The following is a 21,577-nucleotide window of genomic DNA, read 5'->3' as shown; positions in this document are numbered from 1 at the left end:
GGAGCACCCAGCAGTCATGTTGTCTTGGAAGGCATGGATACTTACACTGCATATCATTCTCAATACGGAAGGTACAGCATGTTTTTATATATTTATTTGAAGGATCCTGTAGGATTATGTAAACCGTAAATGAGTGACTTCAATAATAATTGCACTGTAAATGTGTGTATAAAAAGGACACTTGTCCTCACTAAATGCTCATTATAAGATGGCATCGTTTCTGTCTACTCGCTCTGTGTCTCAGCCAGGAGGGCTGTGGACACTGGAGAAACCTGCCTACCTGTGACATCACTGATAAGCAGATTTGGTCATTTCAAACAATAAAATAAATAAAATATAATAATAAATAAAATATCATAATAAATATTAATATTAATATTAATATTAATATTAATATTAATATTAATATTAATATTAATAGCAATAATAATAATACAAGAACAATGATTTCAGCATGCTAACTTTCCAGGAAGAGAAAGGCTGGAGATTCTTTTAGCTTGGAATCCCCATCAATGATGTCGGCAGGATTCTGAACTGTCCATAGCCCACCAATGAGACACAGAGTGGGTAGACAGAAATTGTGCCATCTTATAATAAGCATGGATGGACCAATTATATGAACATAAGGTTGAAAATGGGTGAAGTGCTCCTTTAAGGCTACCGTGAAACTGTACCTGAAAACAGCGGAGACGTGTGTGGGACTCTCATTGTTGGTTAATGACAGCCCTTTGTTGCCAACGCAATCGAATGCTAACATTACAAATCAATCCAGCAGGTGATAACATTTCCAGGTAAGTATGCAAACTGTCAAATGTCTGACATGCCATCAATTTTGAAATGTAATCGTTTGAGGATATGTCCTTTTGCACACCTACGAACGGACAGGTGCGTCGGAGTATGAATACTGAATATGGAAGAAAAAGGGAGGGAGAGGGAGTCCCGCACACTATCTTCACTTATAAAATAATGTATTTATTTAAGATGCAACGTGTTTTGTACTTCCTTACTTGTAATATAATTTCTTCATCCTTTCTTTTCTCCAGGGTCAAATGCTCAAGGCAAGTATTTGCAGGTTATCCTCTCAAAAACACTGTAAGAGATAAAGTCTCAACATAACAAAATATAGTTTGTTATTTGCAATATATGATGCAATGTATTATGAAATCTATTAAGTTGTAGCTTAATATGTGCTTGGGACATACATGGTATGACACAAATGATTAATTAGGCTACATTTTACACTGTATAATGTATAATGTACTCAATATGAAAATAAATGTGGAGCCAAAAATGAGGTAATTTTTATACTCTGCTTATGTCAATGCAAATATGTATTACTCAGCATTTACAACAACAGCACAACAGCCACCAATGGCTTATAACTTAGGGGTGAACAATGAGAACCAATAGTCTTCCTATTAGCCTACTTCTTAAAACATCTACTTTTAAAATCACTCCACATTCCACCAACCCTGTGTTAAATAATCATAAATATGATGTAAGTAATCAAACATCCCATATAGTAATAATGTATGAACCATAACTATTAGATATTGGTCTGTGAACAACGCATAGAAAGTTTAAAACGTACTTTAAATATTTACTTAAAACACAGCACTGGAATGAGGTCATGTGCATTTTCATGCCTGTATGTAATAGTATGGTTAAAAAGAAAAAAAAACTTTTCCAAACCCATGTCTGATTTTCTTGTGTTTGTTTTACACTTTCATAAACCCCAGACTGTGGGGTGGCACCCCTGAATACCAGGATTGTTGGGGGTGCAGATGCTACCACTGGGGCCTGGCCCTGGCAGGTCAGTTTGCACGTCAAAGCACAGCTGACCACTGTTCATATCTGTGGAGGGACCCTCATCAACAGCCAATGGGTGCTTACTGCAGCTCACTGCGTGTCAAAGTAAGACAATGCTATATTATTATTACTGACTAAACTCCATATCATTATGAGTCTTTACCGTACAGGGTCATACATTGTTATAGTGGGTTTACTATCTAGGATTATTGCACCAGATGAAAATAACTGTTTAAATCAGGGCAGCTTAAATAAGCTACAGGGCAGTACATGGATTCCACTTTCAAAATAAAAGCTTGTGTATTTCCATTTTGGCCAAACCAGTGTTGCCTTTTAAAGGTAGTTCCTACAATTGTGACTCAAATAAATAAATACAATTATAAACAAACAAACAAACAAACAAACAAATAAGCAAAGCCCGCTCACCTAAGCTCAGCTATACTTAATTAAAAATGAATTAAACTAAGCAAAACCATTTTCACTTAGTTCAAAGCCAAGTAACTGGACTCTGTTCCTCGGGAAACTGAGTCAGTCAGGATCCAACCCAAACGAGGTGAGCCGCTCTGTGTCTGAAATCATCATCCACCCTGGATACCTCAACGCCACCATGGGCAAGGACATCGCCCTCCTGAAGCTCAGTAGTCCTGTCACCCTTAACACCTACATAAGACCCATCTGCCTGGCGGGAAAATCAAGCCTCTTCCATAATGCCACGCCCTGCTGGACCACTGGCTGGGGACGTGTTGAAAAGGATGGTGAGTATTCACTATACCAAACAGTTTTCCCAAACAGTGGGTCGGGACCCGTTTGTGGGTCGCGCACCCATTTTTGTGGGTCGCGAGTAAATATCACCTTTTTTTGTTTCCTATATTTAAAACATATTTATACGGTATATCTTATTTCAAAAGATTTAACATTTTTAGCGGTGCCAGCCGCTCTACATTTGACCGTGTCTGTCCGTCCGTCCGTCCATCCGTCCGTCCGTCCGTCCGTATGTTTGCGGACGGCAAAGATGCAACACATGCGGCACTTCAAGAAATGCACACAAACACACACACACGTGTAACATGCAGACCTGCGAGGCGCTCCCTTGCAACACATGCGCCACTTAAAGACATGCACACACACACAAGCCAGCACTGCACACGTGCAAGCCAGGACTGTACCCGCACACACGCATACACACACGCACACACACACACACACACACACACACATACACGTAAAATGCAGACCTGCGAGGCGCACCGTTGCAACACATGCGCCACTTAAAGACTTGCACACACACAAGCCAGCGCTGCACACGTGCAAGCCCGGACTACACACGTGCGCACACATACACACACGCACACACACACACATATACGAAAAATGCTGACCTGCGAGGCGCACCGTTGCAACACATGCGTCACTTAAAGACATGCACACACGCAAGCCAGCACTGCACACGTGCAAGCCAGTACTGCACACGTGCGTGCGCACACGCACACACACACACACACATACACGTAACATGCGGACCTGCGAGGTGCACCGCAGCTCCGATCCGCACCAACATTGCCAGGGGTCTGCCATCACAATAGTCACACCAGGGACCACGTGTGGCAGCCAGGGGGCCCGCCAGCACTGCACACGTGCACACGCACAAACACACACACACACACACACACACACACACCAATTAAATAACCTCATCAAAGGCACCGCTTCCTTCACACAGGGTGTGATTATTTTTTTTACATTTTCATCAAAAACTATTCAAACATTTTACAAAAGTATTTCATAAATAAAATCAAAAAATCTAATAATTCCCATAAATAAATAAATAAAAAAACGTTTAAGTAGTGAAAATAGCAGATCTGCAGGGTGCGAGCTTGTAGATCTGCTATCACATCTCACTTCACATCTCATTTCTCTTTTGGGTCTTGAGCTAAAACGTTTGGGAACCACTGCACTATAGCCTACCGTATGACTATTTTCAGGTAGGCTCTTCAACTTCGCTCTTTGCCAACTGTGATTTTGATATGCAAGTAGATAGACCTTCTCTCTGGCTTCATCACTCACTCCCTGTAATGATTATTTTCTTTATCTTGTTTTATTATGTACTGTAGCACTTTGAGGTTTGTTTCAAATGTAAAGTGCAAATAACATTTATTATTATTATTATTATGATGCCTGGATGTCCTGAAGTACCTCTGCAATGAAACAAAACAGAAATTGTTATCTACTTGAATTGTTTGTTAGATTAAACCGTTTAGGTTATGCAAACCTAATATGTAGGTTATCTGAATTATGCAAAGGTATGATGTCTGTCAGGCAAAAAATAAAGGAATTATTAAGGTTTCAAAACAAATAAATAATTTGAGAACTCCCACAGTCAGCTTGGCCGCTCCTCAGACACTTCAGGAAGTGGCAGTTCCTGTGGTTGGTAATAAGCAGTGCACTTGCCAGTACACTGGACAAATACCTGGCAGTGCTTCCACTGATACCATGATCTGTGCCGGGAAAGAAAACAAGGGAGCATGTCAGGTGAGATTATCGCACAAGAAATGTATGATCATTGCTTTCATTCACACCCCCTCTTACAGCCACAATTTCAATCGAATATTCGTATAGGGTTTGGATACATTAAGAAAATATGCTCTGTTGCAAACAAAGGCTTATGATAGTATCCACACCAAGATTGATAACTATAAATATAACAACAGTGATGTGAGCATGATCATCCACACTGATGGGGAACAAAAATGATCTGTTAACATGTGAGTGATGATGTGTTCAACAACATGATGTGTTCAACATGTGTTGTTGAAAGTGACACGATGGATTTCCATTGGATATCGTGTTTATCATCAGAGCCGGCCCAGCCAATAGGCAGAGTAGGCAATTGCCTAGGGCGCCATTAGGCTGGCCCTAGGCCATTAGGCGGCCCTGTCTGACAGTCAGAGGCGCATTCACGCGGAGAATCATTTGCATTGCTCCACGCCCCATTTAAGACCATAAAAGGCAACCGTAAACTGACGATAAGTCACTACCCTTCAAAAGGGACAGATCTATAAGCTGACAAAGCGCGTGACGCACCGCATGACAAATTGTAGATCAGCGCAAGCGAGTCCCTCACACGATTAAACGTTTATAAAGTAAATAGCCGACTCTCACGAATAATGAAGAGAATAAGAAGTTTGTTTACAGTTTAACCTCATGAACAAAGGCTAATAAAACTTGTAATGGATATTATATTGTTACGTCTCCGTCTAGGGGAAAAAGAGATGCAACACTAGAAAAAGTGCTCCTCGGAGCACAGGTCTCCGCCAGGTCAGGTAGGTTATTTTGGCCTCCTGGTGGCGCTATAATAGGCCAATGTGAAAAGGGTGCCATTTATTCCTAGGCCGTGCACGGCAATCGGACACTGCATGCATGATTTGAGGCATTTTGTTCTAAAAATGTGTTTTAATAAATTTGACCTGCTGGTGGCTCTATAACAGGCCAATGTTAAAAGGGTGGCATTTGTTCCTCAACGTAGTGCAAATGTGCATTCAAAGTTTCACCGCAATCGTTCATGATTTGCGGCATTTTGTTCAAAATGGGCCACTCCTGCAAACATTACATGTCAATGTTAGCCAATCAGGATGGAATATGAAAAATCAAACAGATCCGTCTTGATCACATGACTATAGAGATCATGTGTACCGATTTGCGTGAAATTTGGATCAAATCTGAAGGCTTAATATCAAAACATTTGTTTTACATAAGTCTGCCTCCTGGTGGCGCTATAAAAGGCAAATGTGAAAAATGCAGGACAAAGGTTTTTCCTTGGCCTCTAGAGAGTGTGCTTACAAAGTTTTACACTGATCGGTGCAGTTATAGGTAAAAACACAAATCGGCTTGTTACAGCGCCACCATGAGGCCGATTTGAACATTTTCAAATGGTATTTCTTCCTCGGCCTAATGGGAATGTGTGTGCAAAATTTCACGGAAATTGCATGCTGTGTGCATGATTTGAGGCATTTTGTTCAAAACGGAGCACTCCTGCAAGCTTTGAAAGGCAATTTTTGCCAATCAGGATGAAATATGAAAAATCTGAAATGAGCCGTTTCTTTTAATGACTATAGAGATACTGTGTACAGATTTGCAGGATTTTTGGCCAAAATCTGTAGGAGTACTGTCCAAAAAAGTTTTTTGCACAAATTGGCCTCCAGGTGGCGCTATAACAGGCCAATCAGAAAGAATCAGGGCAGAAGTTCGGCTTTGGCATCCAGGGAGTGTGTGCTCAGTTTTGCAGCGGCTGGGCCAACGGTGCCAGAGATTAGCTGTTCACAGACACACACACACACACACACACACACACACACACACACACACACACACACACACACACACACACACACACACACACACACACACACACACACACACACACACACACACACACACACACACACACACACACACACACACACACACACACACACACACACACACGGACGGACGGACAGGGTGCAAAACATACTCTCTCGCCATGCCTTTCGGCCTGGCGGAGACAATAAAGGAGTGCAGTACAGTGGGAGTGAAACCCATTTTTATTTAAAACTTAATATATATTTACATGAACTTAAATAGACTTTAACGTGCGTGTGCGGGCGATGGCCTCCATAAGATGAAACTGAGGGCGGAACACACACGCGTTGCATTATGAACTAGATTTTATTATGAACTAGAAAAAAAAAAAGGCTTGATATGTTTACAAATGACAAATCCGTTTCAATATGCAAATAACTCAACTTGTATTGTTAGAAGGATGCATTCCAGAGAATCCAGGTAAAATCCTGCCTAGGGCACCAGATTCCTCAGGGCCATCACTGTTTATCATCAGTCGCTCTGAAAGTCATTACCAACAATATCGTTCACCACTGTTATTGTTAGCCTATTTGTGGTGTGGACTCCGCCATCCGCTTGAGTTAGAATGATTTCTTAAAAATGATAGCCTATTCATAGTTAGCATTATAGCTATATTTCTTAGAGTGAAATATGTGGACAGCCCTGCATAAATCGAGAACCCTGAGCTAAAAAAAGAAATGTGTTGACGGAACCCATTGCTAACTTGCTAAAACATCTGGGTTTTAGGACTATAAACCGCAGCACTCTATCACAGTTTTATTATGGTAACTTGTTTTTTTAACTATGTCTATTGTTCGGTCACAATACAAAACCATTGGTGGATTATCACGTGGCCTCCTGATTGACTATAAAAGATGACATGCGACATGCTACATCTTTGCATGACAGCCCAACTATGCTGTATGCAATGCTTGTATGCAATGCATGTGAAGACGGTATTAAAAGGCTTTGCATCTGCTACCGATAATTTGTATTTAACACATTGAATGCCAAAAACGGTCCGGACCGTTTTTGAGGGTCCAAACGAGAAGTGCCGAAAACGGTCCGGACCGTTTTTGACCCAATTCTATTTTTATACATGTGGGCCACGTGGGGCGCTAAAACGAAACTTTGACATCACCCAAGCAGTTTCTGAGAAGAAGAGGCTGGATGTGGCTCCATGTCAAAAATCCTTCCGGTCGGCGTTTTCAATGTTATCTCCTTGATTAAAAGCTTAATATCTCCATTTCTTTTTAATGTGGTGGAAACGAGCCGTTTTCGATCGGCGATCACGCTGCAATGGAGGGTCGCGTTGGAAATATTATTGTTCCAGGCGTTAGTCGGGACCCTCCGCCGTCTCGCACGCACGCTTTGTTTACATGCACTTCCGCGTCAGGGCTTCTCACAGCACGAAATGTATAACGCAAGTGGATGGAAGAAATGCTGGCACTCAACGTATAATATTTTAATAAACCTCTGGCACCCAATGTGTTAACATGAACTTAACCACTTAAGCCTTCATCACACGACGAATAGCAGATCTACAAGGTCACCATGTCTCGCATTGTAAGGTGTTGTGAGCTTGCAGATCTGGTATTTTTTGCTATTTTTGACCCAAAATATCTTTGCCTATGATGACCTGCCCAAAATGGTGAAAGTGGTTGAACAAAAATACTCTCACTTACTGTTGGTTACATCCGGACTCACATGCAAACTGAGCTGTTAATCACCAATTACACGCTTGCTCTATCTCTCTCAGGGGGACTCCGGTGGTCCTTTACAGTGTAAGCAGGGCTTGGTTTGGATCCAAGCGGGCATCACCAGTTTTGGGGTTCCCTGTGCTCTTGGCAATTTCCCTGAAGTCTACGCACGAGTGTCTCAATTTGAGGCATGGATCAGAGATAATGTGGCTGGGATGAGTGTGAGCTTTGTAACCTTCAGCTCCAGTGGTAATGACACAGACAGCTCTGATTGTCCCAGCTCTGGTGTGAGCTGTGCACAGCGTAAACTGTTTGTACTCATGCTAAGTGTGCTGCTTTCTGTGAGGCAACTGTTGATGTGATCCATAAACAGCACTGATCTGGGAAGGTCACACGTTAGATGCAATGTTGAAAATCTGATAGTACGGCTGTCCCAAAAGAGAGATGTTTGGATACACTAAATAAATAGCATGCAGCCACTGGCACTTAAAAGGATTGTAGCTCAAATCCCTGATTCCTTCTAACTTTTTAATTTGAGGCCTTATGTGCATAATGTCATTATTATAGTAGCCTAAGTAGCGGAAAAATAATTAGAAACTAGTTTCACTCAGGATTAGACATATATCAATCCAAATATTTCTGTTTTTTCTGTTACTGGGGTTAATTGGGATTAGCTAAACAGGGAGATTGCTGACATCAGCAAAGTTCATAATCTAATAAACCAATAAAAAAGCTCACATCAGTTGTCCCACATGCTCAATGTTAGCCTTTCATCTACTCTGTCTGGTTATGGTAACAGATCATATAGCTGTAATGAAGATTGCATTCTGTTTTAAATATTTGTAATGTATGTATTGAACTTTACTATAAGATCTGGATAACAACTTGCCATGCTAAATTGCCTGCCCTGCAATAAAAAACTATGGACATTGTCACTCAGGGAGCCAAATCTCTCTGGATGATAAATGTTACTTTTGTTTGTACAGGTATTTTAGATCCTGCATGCTGAAGATTCTGAAAGGTTTATTACTCTAGCAATCCTATATTAAAATGGCTTCAGAGGCTGGCGGACCTCTGATGTCATGCTCATGTCACCATGACTCAGCCATAACCATATAAGGAGTTCCCAATGCAGCTACGGCCAAATATGCAGTGTGTTGTCTGACCTCATTATGTGTCATCATGGCATCCAACTCTTGGATTGAATAAATATATTTATTGAGCATAAATATTTAAGCATATTTGGCGTCATGGCTCTGTCTCATTTAATTAATTCCCTGTAAGCATGGATTATATTATAATAAATTATTTGCCAATTAGATTTGACAGGGAATGGAATGAAATAGACCCCCATAAGGGAATCATAGAAACAGAGCCCACAGGTGGATGCTGGGGTGGTGGTGGGAGCACAAAACAGCAGCAGAGCACCAGCATAGCAGAGCAGCAAGATGTCAGAGCAGCAGCAATGAGAATAAGCTGTGAGCAGGGAGGTTAAATAGCCCGCCTCAATCAGATGGAGTGAGCATGTGACTGATCAGCTGATCAGGGATTGGCGCTCTTTGAGTTGTCTGCCTGAACTAGCTCTGCAGGCTTCGCATCATTGAAACATATTGACAACAACGCAGGCACACGTCAGATATGCGCCTGAGCGTAGAGTTGAGTACATGTGCCAAGTAGTGTGCGAAGCCCACTTCTTATGACTCTGAGCCGTCCAAAAAAACATATTTTATGTGTTTAGATTATTATTTTATTATGTATGCCATGTGAAACAATGTGATATTCCCCCATCTTTGCCTTTGACCTGAGTCAGTATTATTCTCAAGCAGTGAAGATCCCTGAGAGAGAAAATGAGCAGTGTACTTGCCATTACATAACAGGAGTGGGTGCTAATGTCACTGAAACCATGATATATGCTGGCAAATGTCTTTTATTAAAAGCAATGGTAATGGAAATGGTGATGATAAACTGCTTTTACCCCTGTTATTACCTATCATAACTATGTTCATTTCTTTATTTATTTCCATTTGTCTCAATTTTTTATTAATGATACTAGACTGGTCCTGGTCTAGTCTTTTAAAAGGGAGACCTGGCTTATATCACCAAGATAAAAAATAAAAGGAATAAAAAAACAACAGAAAAAGTACAAAATAGAAACAAAATGTAAAACAAAGTTGCAAACCAATCAATACAGAACACCAACAACAAATGACTTAATAGGTAGTCTCTATCTGTGTTGGTGTTGCAAACTATGGGTCAAAACATTCTCGCAAGAGAATTAAATTTTTTGTGCAGCCAGTGAATACACCCGGACATGGCGGGTTCTCTGTCAAATGTGCACTCAGCACCATAGACAGCACAAGGGTCAGGGATTCTAGACCAGCGATTCCCAAGTTAACCAGAGGCCAGGGCCCACTGGTTGCTCACACAACGTTTGTACTACTTTTACTTTGGTACTGATATATTTTGATACCAATACTTTTGTACTTTAACTCAAGTAACATTTTTAATACAGGACTTTAATTTGTAACAGAGTATTTTTATACTGTAGTGGCATTGCAACGTCGTTTACTTATAAAGAGTCTGACCACCACTGCTCTTTTCCCAGACTGGCACACAGCACCAACACTGAATGATGCAGTAGTATAACAGCAGACCTGGATGGTAATTTCCTCTCTCCCCCAGTCATTGCAGGAGCTCCATTAGTTGCATTTGACACTGTTGATTCCTCTTTCATTCACCATCTTATTATGTCCTCTCCCCTATTATGGCTGTTGACAGTTTTATCTAGTATGATATGGTGCAGTGATTCTAAACCTTTTTTTAATTTCAAGGCATCCAATTTGATATGCATTAGGCCACAAACCACCATTTAATAATATTTCTTTTATATTTGGGACCCCCAAATATATTAAATAATTTAATAGGGGACCCCCCCTGGAACGCCTCAAGTACCCCTGGGGGTCCCCAGCCCCCATGTTGAGAACAACTGTATTGTGTATATATACTGGGTCACCCATTAACAAAGGCATTCTGAGATTTACATGTATTTTCATTGGCCGCCCTTTGAAAGTAATCTGGTGCCATCTTCTGTCAGAACTGAGAACAACAAGGGAATGCATGTCACATGAAGGGGGATTGAAATCTGATGGGGACATTGAGAATGGCACAATCATAATCACACTCGCCTCTACCGTGCTGTGAGCTTTCAGATTATACTATACTTGTTTCAGATAGCCTATACGTACAAGAGGGAAACATTATAGGCTAAAGTCCGGTGTCCTTCCCATATATGGTTACTTTCTCTACAGCTTTCTGGTGCTAAGCACCATATAAGGGGAAGGCATAGGTCATCAAGTCGTGACCATCCAGATATGAGCCTGCATGGATCTGCATGTATTCTTAACAGGCGTCAGAAGACCACAATCTTCACAGATGCCAAGGAGCCCACCAATGTCTATAAGCTTCCATATGGATCCCTGACATTATGTGGCAAGTCTATACAGGATCTATGATCTATGTATGACTCCATATCTGGGCAAGGTTTACAGCCCGATCCAACTGCCATTGACGTCCATTATTAATTAATATAAAATAAAAGTTAAATAAAAATAGAAATATAAATCGTATGTGAACCAGACAGGGTCTAATAATGGTGTGGCTCCAATGTGGATCTTGGACTTCATGTGATTACACAAAAAGGCCTTGACTGATGATCAGTCATCTATAATGTACCTATGACATATGACTTCCATTATATAAAATTAAAGTTACTTGGGAGCAATATAAATCGGGGATCAATGCAAGTTGGGAATCCATGACCCACCCGTTCATGCAATACCCATTGTACCCGTTGTTAGACCTTCCAGTGTGGTACCTGTACTTTTCATATCACACACCATGCACTCCTGTAACCTTCACAAGCAAAAAAATAATACAAATAAAACATATTATTTGAATTATTATTATTATTTTATTGTATATATAGGCTATTTTATAAATCTATTATTTTATTAAAATCTATGATTTGTTTATAGTCGATATCGCTCCACTTTCTTTGCTCAGTAAAGCCGCTTCTCGTATGAATGCAGACCGTGAACACCACCTTCCACCTGTGCAGACATGGTCCTCCTCTCAAACTTCAACTCTCCAGAGTACATCATGACATGGAGGACATAGAGGCTCTTAGTTCCGATGTCCTGGCAGCCGTGCTGAATGCCGGATATCAGGTAGGGGACAAAGTTGAGGATGGATCCCTTGTCCTGGACAGAGCCGGACACCCCTTGGGCGACCTTCACCTTATCACCCTCACTGAAGTAGCGTTTCTGGCTGCTGGTAGTCTTTTCCATGGCATCCAGAGAGCCCATACCACGGTACTTCTTCACCCGCACGCCGTCCGAGAAAAAGTACTCCCCTGGGGCCTCTGTGCTTCCTGCTAGCAACGAGCCCATCATCACTGTTGATGCCCCGAGGGAAAGTGCCTTCAGTATGTGTCCGACGGTCTGAATGCCGCCATCGGCGATGACTGGCACACCAAAACGTCTGGCATACTCTGCCAATTTATACACAGAGGTACCCTGGGGCCGCCCGCATGCTATGACGTCCTGCGTGATGCAGATTGAACCACTGCCCATGCCCACCCTGAGAGCATCCACTCCAGCATCGATCAGGTTCTTGGCCTGGGCTATTGTAACCACATTCCCTCCCACCACTTGCAGTGTTGGGTATTTCTGTTTAATGTAACGGATCATGTTGATCTGATAAACGGAGTTGCCTTGTGAAGAGTCGAGTACGACCACGTCGACTCCGCCTTGAACCAGCAGGTCCAGCCTGAACCGGTCGTCCTCTCTGGTTCCGATGGCGGCACCACAGAGCAGCTGTTTGCGAGAGTCTTTGGACGCCAGTGGGTAGTCTCTGTTCTTCTTCAGGTCTGTCCTGGCGATGATGGCCACCAACTCGTCACTGTCATTCACAATGGGCAGCTTGCCTTTTTTACTGCGTTGCAGGATGCCATTGGCTTCTTTTAGTGTTACACCAGCCGGAGCGACTACCAGCTCCTCTCTCTTGGTCATGGCCTCCTCCAGAGGTCTGCTGTGGTCTTTCTCAGACAGGAAGTCAATATCTCTGGAGGTGATGATGCCAACCAGCTTGCTTCCCATCTTTCCGGTCTCGGTGACGGGGATGCCAGAGAATCCATGTTGAATCTTGGCTTCAAACACATGTCCGATAGTATGGCGTGGACTCATCACGAGTGGATCTGTGATAAAGCCCTGCTCGAACCTCTTGACTTTGCGGACTTCATTGGCTTGGAATTCTGGTGTACAATTATGGTGGATGATACCAATGCCTCCCATCAGCGCCATGGCGATGGCCATGGCTGACTCTGTGACCGTGTCCATGGGCGATGAGACGAGAGGGGTCTTCAGGGTGGTTTTCCTGGTCAGGGCGGATGTCAGGTCCACTTCGTCGGATGTGAAGTCAATGAAGCCAGGCAGAATCAGGAAGTCATTGTAAGTGAGTCCATCTCCGGTGGAGAACAGCTGCTTGGCTGAGAGTCCATCGTCCAAGTAATCTGCCATGCTCTTGTAGCTGATGGTGCACGCTTCCACGTTACCAGAAAAGTCAACTTGAAGAACCTCGCTCTCTCGCTCTCACATTAGGCAACTCCTCTATGGCAACTGTATTTGTCCTCCCAACAAACTTAATTCATGGTTCTGTATATGAATCCCTTTATCCGCTTATTATGCTGACCAGAGCTCTGTTCCGATGTCACACACAATACAAACTGTTACTGTTGTTACATGCCTAACAATGCCGATTTATGCAGGCATTCTTATCTGCGCACATTTCTCTCTTAAACTCTGAATTCCAATGCCACTTTCCAGACAAAAGAGACCTGGAATTTTCCAGCTGTTTAGCTGTTGAGATAAAAGGAGTTTGGATTCATTAATCCAACATTAAGCAGGCCAGATGCGTGCACAATATAAGTTATGTGTGTTCTGCAGCAGACCAGACCTTAAAAAAAGGAGCCTTTATTTATTAAAAGGTAACAGCAGTTGCGTTTTAATAAATAAAGGCTGTTCCTTCTTTTTACTCCTTAAAATGTAAATACATAAATAAATTGTACCTGTTATGATATATTGCTGTATTTGAATTAAGGCGTGGTGTGGGGGGAAAAGTTTGACATTAAATAATGATAAGGGCTTGAAATAATTTGTTGCACAATACTTCCCCTTCTTGAGATTCTAACTTCCTTTTCTGTGGAACTTCTTGACCTCTGACTTCCCAGTAAATGACAACATTGACGTGTCATCTTAGGTCACCAGGTCATTTAGTGCACTGTTTCTCAACTAGTGGTCCATGGCAGAATTACAGGTGGTCCATTTCTGTCTCTTCTTGGCTATAATGTAGTGGTGGACAGGGACAGAGACTAATGCCATTGTCTGGCTCCAACCTTGCCCTGTACATATTTTTCAGGTGTGCCAGTGTGGAAATACCACTCTCACAGTGCTATACAAAAGGTAAAATATTTGTTTTTTTGCTGAGAATTCTGTCTGACAACTCATCCAAACTTCACAAATGTTTCATATAATTTACCTCTTGATAGAGTCTGTGGACATATTATAAGCCTAACCTTTTCACCCTGTCAGAAAGTAAAACAATATATTAGGAAATATCTCAAAAGTTTAATATTCTTTTAATAAATATTGACCCCTATAAATGAACTGTTCCTTTAAGTCATATTGAGTGTTCTATCGGCATATAATGAAGAGATGTTGTAATCTGTCATGGCAAAGCACAAACGAAACTTCTGGTGGTTGTACTCTGCCATTTAATAATTCTCCTATTATAGCTACCCGTGTACAGGCACGTAATCCTAACTATGTCAGGCTTTGGCCACTAGAGGGCAGAAGTGCCCTGGAATTCAGTTTCTTCCATCACTCTCTGTTCCAGCTTTCAGAGCCTCCTCTGAGAATGAAAGAGCACTTCCTACACTCTTCGTTTTCATAGATATGTTGTACATAGCAATAGATTTCCAGCACCAAATTTAAAACAATAACTTGTCTCTGAAGCTGGTCCAAACAAGTGGCAGGCATGCTTTTGCAGGTGGGGTCTTCAACGTTTTTCAGTCCAAGGACCCCTTAGGTGAGAGAGATGAAGCAGGGACCCCCCCACATATTGTATAACATTGTGTTGCAGTTTCAACTTTTTCCTAGATTTCCTAGATAGCTTCATAGACTTGTTTAACAGCGCTGTCAGGCGTTGTGTTGGATTCATGTTAATATGTGTTTTCAGATTAACTTTCAGTTAATTGTTTTTACTCTATCACTAATATCGGGTGAAAATCACCCAATCACCCAAAAATCACCCAATCACCCAAAAACCAGGGATGGGGGGAGGGAGACAAGCTTATCTTCGACGATGTCACTGAGCGGCCAGAAGGTACCCAAGGACCCACCCACCTCAGACATCAACGACACAATGAAAATTAAACCCTTTAAACACTGTGGTCAGTTGTTTCTGAATAAAGCCTGAATTAGCTATACTTCGTTGTGCGTAAATAGCTGATCTATAAGCTTGACAGAGAGGGTTGAGATCAGTATGTATATATCAGAGGGATCACTGAATTTCAATAGTGGTGTGTGATAAGCTTGTTTCCACACAACTGGTATTGTGTCAGTAGCAGAAACTACAGGAAGGAAATAGTCGAGGCCATCTGGCAGACAAGATAGGGTTTCAGGGTTGTGAAAAGCAGCCGCTTGTTATGGGTGTCACAAATGTCAGTTGTGCTTAGAGCAACGCAACCATAAAAAAAAAGAGGTTCAATGATATAATAGATTGAACTTGAAAAGATTTAGCTGACCAAACCCTTATTTTACCATTTCCATCAAGTTTACAAGCATTTAGTGCCAAGTTGACCCAGGTAAATGTCCACCAGACACAAGGTCAGGTTAACTATCAGCAATATTTGTAAATAAAAGGTCGGTCCATTTCATGTATTGCTATTGGAACAATGCAATCTGAATGATCACTTACACCCAATAATGAAGAGGAAGAAAAACAAGTTGTGAGACTTTAGTATTTTATTCCATGGCACCAGTATAAACATATACACCAGACTTGGTGGAAACAGTCCAAGGAACAAAACAACATGTGTGAAAACATCATGTGGAAATCTTTTCACCTGAAAAAAGGTGCTTTACAAATACACGTGTGGGAATGGAGGCAGAATGTTTTGCAGAATCTTCTCCCCTTCGGCAACAACCTAAAGAAGAGGCTTTTGCATCTTTCTCTCTCACTTCTCACAGACGGGCTGCAAAAAGTTCTGTTGTCAAGAGACAGAGAAAGAGAGAGATCTTCATAGGGGGACCTAGAAAGGCATGGTCGTTTCTGTGGTGCTGGGATGGTGAAGATCGTAGAAAGAGAACTGGCCAGTGTCCATGCTTAATAAGCGTGGTTAGCCACGTACAGTGAATCTGCGCCGGCGGCGCTGGCTCCAGCAGCAGCATATTTGCCGACACAGGCCAGGCTGTTAGCCTGAAGAGAACAATAGATCAATATTAGACAATGTACCCCCGATATTAGACAATGTACCATCAATATGACATAATGTACCATCAACATTAGACAATGAACCCTCAATATTAGATTATGGATGTCAATAGACAATAGTAGACAATGGAACATCAATGTTATCCCATCGGTATTAATCAATGGATCATCGGTATTAGACCACGGACCATCAATACTAAGACATGTACAGCACAATGTCATACATTCCCATATAGCTTAATGCTTTCTCTAATATCATGTGTGACAGCAGCATACAGTGTTGTATTGTCACATACCTGAGCTCTCTTCAGGAACTCCTCCTGGCAGGCTTTGCCATTCTCCGGCTTGCCACCCCATGCTTTGAGGGCAGAGGCCTGCAGGGCACGGCCATAGGAGAAAGTAATGGCCCATGGCCTGTGCAGAGGGCATTTGTTCATGGCGTTCAGGTTGATGGACGCATCCTCCTCACTCTGGCCACCAGACAGGAAGGTGATGCCTGGTGTGATATGGAGGAAAGATGAGATGAGAAAAGCATGTTATGGACATGATGTGTGGACAAAATCCACAAAAAGTTTTAATCTAACTCTACAAATGTAACCAAATGGACCTTTATGGGTTCATTCAGAGTTAAAAAGGGATAAAAGGACACTGAGGATTTTACAGACCAGTGTGGACATGTGAGAGGATCTATAGGAATAGGTGAGGACATAGTATGCATCAGCATTTTCATGCTTTTGTGGAAATCTGCGTGGAAATGTGTGTACAGTATACGCATGTGTGTTTACATTTTGTGTTCTGAGTGTGTGTGTGTGTGTGTGTGTGTGTGTGTGTGTGTGTGTGTGTGTGTGTGTGTGTGTGTGTGTGTGTGTGTGTGTGTGTGTGTGTGTGTGTGTGCGTGTGTGTGTGTGTGTGTGTGTAAAAAATAAAGCGCGCGCGGCCGTCCAGCTCACCGGGGACTGCGGGGGGCACGGTGCGGCGCAGGGCAGTGACGGTTGCCATGGCGATCTCCTCGTGGCTGTACTTGTGAGAGCAGGAGTGTCCGGCGGTGACCATGTTGGGCTTGAGCAGGGTTCCCTCCAGGTAGACGTGGTGGTCAGAGAGGGCCTTGTACATAGCGGCCAGGACAACCTCGGTCACATACTGGGTGCGCTTCAGGTCGTGGTCGCCGTCGGGGAGGATCTCAGGCTCAACAATGGGGACAATACCGTGCTGCGGGGGAGGGCAGAGACGTTTAACCACTTTAAAGGCCTGTAGTCTTAGAGAACTGTGACACATTGCGGGCATGTGGATGTGCTATTTTTGTGGTTAATTGCAAATGTGTGGCTACTAGAGACGGTATGGTATTTAACACTTTTCACATCTAACATTTCTGTGTAAAGTGCAACAGAGATGCAAAGGTATAACCGGTGTTAAAAGTCTAATGCAGTATGTGAGACATCTGCTGTATGATATTGCAGATTTGTTTACTTCATACTGAAGCATGATGAAGCTGAGCCTACATTCAGTTGGGAAGTAGCTGGAAGTAGCTGATAAGAACGATTTTACTTCCCTCAATAAGAAAAAGAAGTAAGCGTTTATGCATGTTTACAGTGGCATTTGCAACATCCCTAAGCTGCACATTTTATTTTCATAGACTTTTTCTGAAATGAAACCATTAAAAACCATTAAGAGTTCAACAACTCTCCGTTGTGTCTGTCTCTTACCATCTGGCAGATGCTGGCATAGCGGGCCAGGACGTTGGCGTTCTCAATGATGGCCAGATTGGAGGGGGTGGTGGGGGTGATCTTCATTACACAGCGCCACTTGGCGAAATCTGCACCGTCCTTCTTGTACTGGGCCATACGCTCATACAGGCCATCAAGACCTAGGAAGAGGAGAGAGGATAAAGGTCTGATGGTTAACACAGAGAAGGATCAGGAAATAGCAACAATGGGTGAAAGTCAGCCTAATATTGAGGCATGTATTTGTTTTTGTGCAGATACTTTTTGGGGGAAGGGGCGTGTAAGAGATATGCTAGCGACAGATGTTGGCTCACCCTGGGTGGTGGTCTCGCCGTTGGTTCCGGCAAGGGGAACGACACCTTTGTCAACCTTGATTCCAACAACCATGCCTCTCTTCTTCAGGAACTCGGGGAAGAGCACGCCATCGTCGGTCTTCTGGTACATGGTCTCGTGGAAGAAGATGACACCACCAATGCAGGGCTCCATGCGCTCATCAGCGGTGAAGAGCAGCTGACGGTACAGCCTCCTGTTCTCCTCAGTGTTCTCAGCATTGATGCTCTGGAAGCGCTTGGCAACGCTGCCTGCAGGGTTGGAAGGGAGAAACAAGGGTTAGCTTGGGTCTCTTTTCATCCTCAAGTCATTTTACTTCTGAAGACAGATGTTGTGGTTTTAAAGCCGTGAGTGAAGGGTCTAGAGGAATGTCACCGGTGAGATTACAAAGGCAGGCCGTAATGACCACTATGCTCTATTAGCACCAAGTTAAAAAGGGACTAATTGTACTGTATGGTTCAGAGGGACAGAGCAAGGGAAAGGACAGTATTTGAAAGCAGTACAATGTTTTAAATGTGCTCTTTTACCGGTAGACTCATCTGCGGCGAGGATTCCCTTGCCGGGAGCGACGATCTTGTGAGCAATGTCACTGAGCTCCTTCTTCTGCTCAGGAGTGAGGAAAGGGTATGCGTGAGGCATCCTGACTCTGGAAGACAAGAAGAGGGGGAAGAATGTGAGGGAACATTGGGGTATACTGTATATAAGCTGAGAACACCAAGAGGCTAATATTGCACACAAGCACTTAAGTTGTAGGAAGTCCAGACCTAGCATATATTGTTGGGGCCTGGTTTGAGGAACAGTACTGTGCAACAGTTGCAGAGGTAGGTTATGCAATGAAACAGCCCATTCTAAGCCCAGCTATACAACTTAAAAGTATATATTTGCAAAATATGCTATTATCTTTTGGGCGTTTATCTCACAAGCTACTTGATTATGAAATTAGTAAATTTGCTCTACTTCTGACGAAGGGAATGACATTAAAGCGAAGGAGGAAGTATACATGTTCTCCTTTATCTGAGTGCCTCAGTTTGTTCCCCTTATGTCTGCCTGTGTGGTTTCGAAACATGCAAAACTGTTGCAACTACAGCTGTTGCAGACTGGCTTTATGCATATGCTATGGTAACACCCTGGCATGTTCTCCCTGTACCCAAACACCCCCCCACCCCTGCTAACACCATGTACAACCCCACTTTGCTCCTGCACTCCACTCCCTGCAAATCATGGCATGTGGGCGCATGTCATGGCACCCACATGCCATGACAGGCATGTGGGTGACCTTTTTCTAGTCTTTCTTATCCCTGACCTTTCCTTTCCCCTTGAACCCCCCGCCCCTTCCTCATTCCTCAGCCCTGCTCTTCTATCGCACACTCCTCCTTTATCCCCCCCCCCACTCCCTAGTTCTCTCGCTCTCTCCCATTCCTGTCTGCTGCCACTATCAACTGGCTGGACTAAATATAAACACTGTAACACTGCAGCTGCCCTCAGTGGTATAAAGTGCTATGGCTCAGCCAGAGGGAGTTACGTAAAAGAGACTTGAGGCCTGCACTGTGATGATGAACATGTACAAATGAGAGCTAGGTCTTGGTCAATGTTGTGATGCACCAGCATGACTACAGAACATAATTGCAATGGAAAGTCTTGCAACAGCGTTTGCAGCAGTAAGGCTGGCCAGTGACCACAAAGGAAGCAATGATAACAAAAAAAATATGGTGTCAGATCACTAGTAATGTAGGTGTCATTGTTGAGCTTGAATGTATAAACTGACAATTATCAAGTAAATAAGTCATGCATACAGTGTCAGTAGCCTATGCATTTTCAGTACCAGTATGCACTTTCAGAATTAGGAGGGAATACCAGTTACGTTTAACTGTTCAGGCCAATTTAATATATTTTAAATATTATGATATTACAATATTATTATATAAATATTATGGTCTGTAGTTATAGAGGCAAATCAGATTAGTTCTTCATGCCACCTCAACTCTTGCTACGTTTACATATATGTATGTATAGCTCCAAAGAGAATACATTGAAAGGATGGCAAAGGAGACTAGTTAACTCATTTACAAATTAGCTGAATTCATTGCTTCAGGTTACACATCATTTCATCACAGGTTAGTATCTTAGTTTTCTGGTATATAGCAATTAACTGTCTGTTATTCCTTACTAAAGGCTGGTATTCCCATTAATGTGCATGCTTAAGAAAGTTCTACCAATGCACTGCTGTTATCATGTCAACATTGGTCGCGAAGGCAACCAATGTTGAATAAATAGATTCAACAATTATTATTGCAGCGCACATCCAATTCTTCAAGTCAAGAGGGTCTTCATAATAACAGTTCATTTACCTTTGAGGTTTAGGAGAGCTGGGAGAAGCTGGAGGAGGTGAAGATCCGGTTCTAGTCCGCGACAACTCTTGGGCCTGCAGACCCTTGTATTTATCCTCCCATTGTGACCCCTCACATTTCAGCCGCCCGGCTAAAAAAAGAACAGGACGCAACCAGAGCTGGCTCGTGACATTCAAAAAAACTGTGCTGGAGTAGCGGGCCGGCGGACAGACATCAAAAGGGCAAATAGTGTTCCAATGAACCACAGATGCAACAGCGGGAGAGACAGAGAGATTTGGGATGGGAAGGAGGATGTGGGGGATTGCTGCAAAGAGGTAAAATAGGTATAAAATAATGGAAACAATGTACAGACAGGTAGGTTTAAAGAGAATAGAGCTTGAAGGTAGTCTAGGACTCAGAAAGCATGGTAAAGGATGGCCTCACAGTGACTGGCGGGTGTCCGACATACACAAAAGAAAGATTTTCTCCCAAAAGTGTCCAGATTTTTTCTTTCTTTCTTTTTGTGCGCAATTTCTCTTATTGTACAGTACTGAAATTAAACATATAGCATACTTTCATGGCACATAATAGTATGTGTGAAATTAAGTAAAATAAATAAATTAAGTGCATTTATTTGGCTGAATGTAGTATTGAAAATAAAATATAACCAAAATTGTAGGTTCAGCTAAGTAGGTATTATCATGCTGATTCAGTATGCAAGGATTCCATGAAGAGCATCTCAGTACCCAGAGGCCTAATCAAC

General features: G+C 42.5%; 3 protein-coding genes across 3 annotated transcripts; 1 reads left to right on the top strand and 2 right to left on the bottom strand.

Annotated features, from left to right (window-relative positions):
- On the top strand, positions 1-9,855 carry LOC308104142 (chymotrypsin-like protease CTRL-1). The gene is made up of 6 exons (XM_080454459.1): positions 1-71; positions 1,044-1,058; positions 1,740-1,914; positions 2,296-2,564; positions 4,187-4,338; positions 7,946-9,855. Exons 1-6 carry the CDS (start codon positions 17-19, stop codon positions 8,246-8,248), a joined length of 969 nt encoding a protein of 322 aa, XP_080310585.1. The 5' UTR covers positions 1-16; the 3' UTR covers positions 8,249-9,855.
- Positions 9,856-11,944: 2,089 nt separating this feature from the next.
- LOC308105000 (inosine-5'-monophosphate dehydrogenase 1b-like) lies at positions 11,945-13,462 on the bottom strand (the record flags this gene model as incomplete). The annotated part of the gene is made up of 1 exon (XM_080455635.1): positions 11,945-13,462. One exon carries the CDS (start codon positions 13,460-13,462, stop codon positions 11,945-11,947), a length of 1,518 nt encoding a protein of 505 aa, XP_080311761.1.
- Positions 13,463-15,949: 2,487 nt separating this feature from the next.
- Positions 15,950-20,928, bottom strand: aldoab (aldolase a, fructose-bisphosphate, b). The gene is made up of 7 exons (XM_080454262.1): positions 20,836-20,928; positions 19,015-19,133; positions 18,472-18,738; positions 18,140-18,300; positions 17,387-17,645; positions 16,733-16,932; positions 15,950-16,421 (listed from the first exon to the last, which is right to left on the bottom strand). Exons 2-7 carry the CDS (start codon positions 19,124-19,126, stop codon positions 16,329-16,331), a joined length of 1,092 nt encoding a protein of 363 aa, XP_080310388.1. The 5' UTR covers positions 19,127-19,133; positions 20,836-20,928; the 3' UTR covers positions 15,950-16,328.
- Between the last annotated feature and the right edge of the window lie 649 nt (positions 20,929-21,577).

The sequence above is a fragment of the Gymnoscopelus braueri genome, assembly GCF_963280865.1.
Source record: "Gymnoscopelus braueri genome assembly, chromosome: 17".
In the NCBI taxonomy this organism is placed as follows: domain Eukaryota; kingdom Metazoa; phylum Chordata; class Actinopteri; order Myctophiformes; family Myctophidae; genus Gymnoscopelus; species Gymnoscopelus braueri.
The sequence above is the reverse complement of the archived record's forward strand: the minus strand, read 5'-3'. Positions and strand labels throughout refer to the sequence as shown.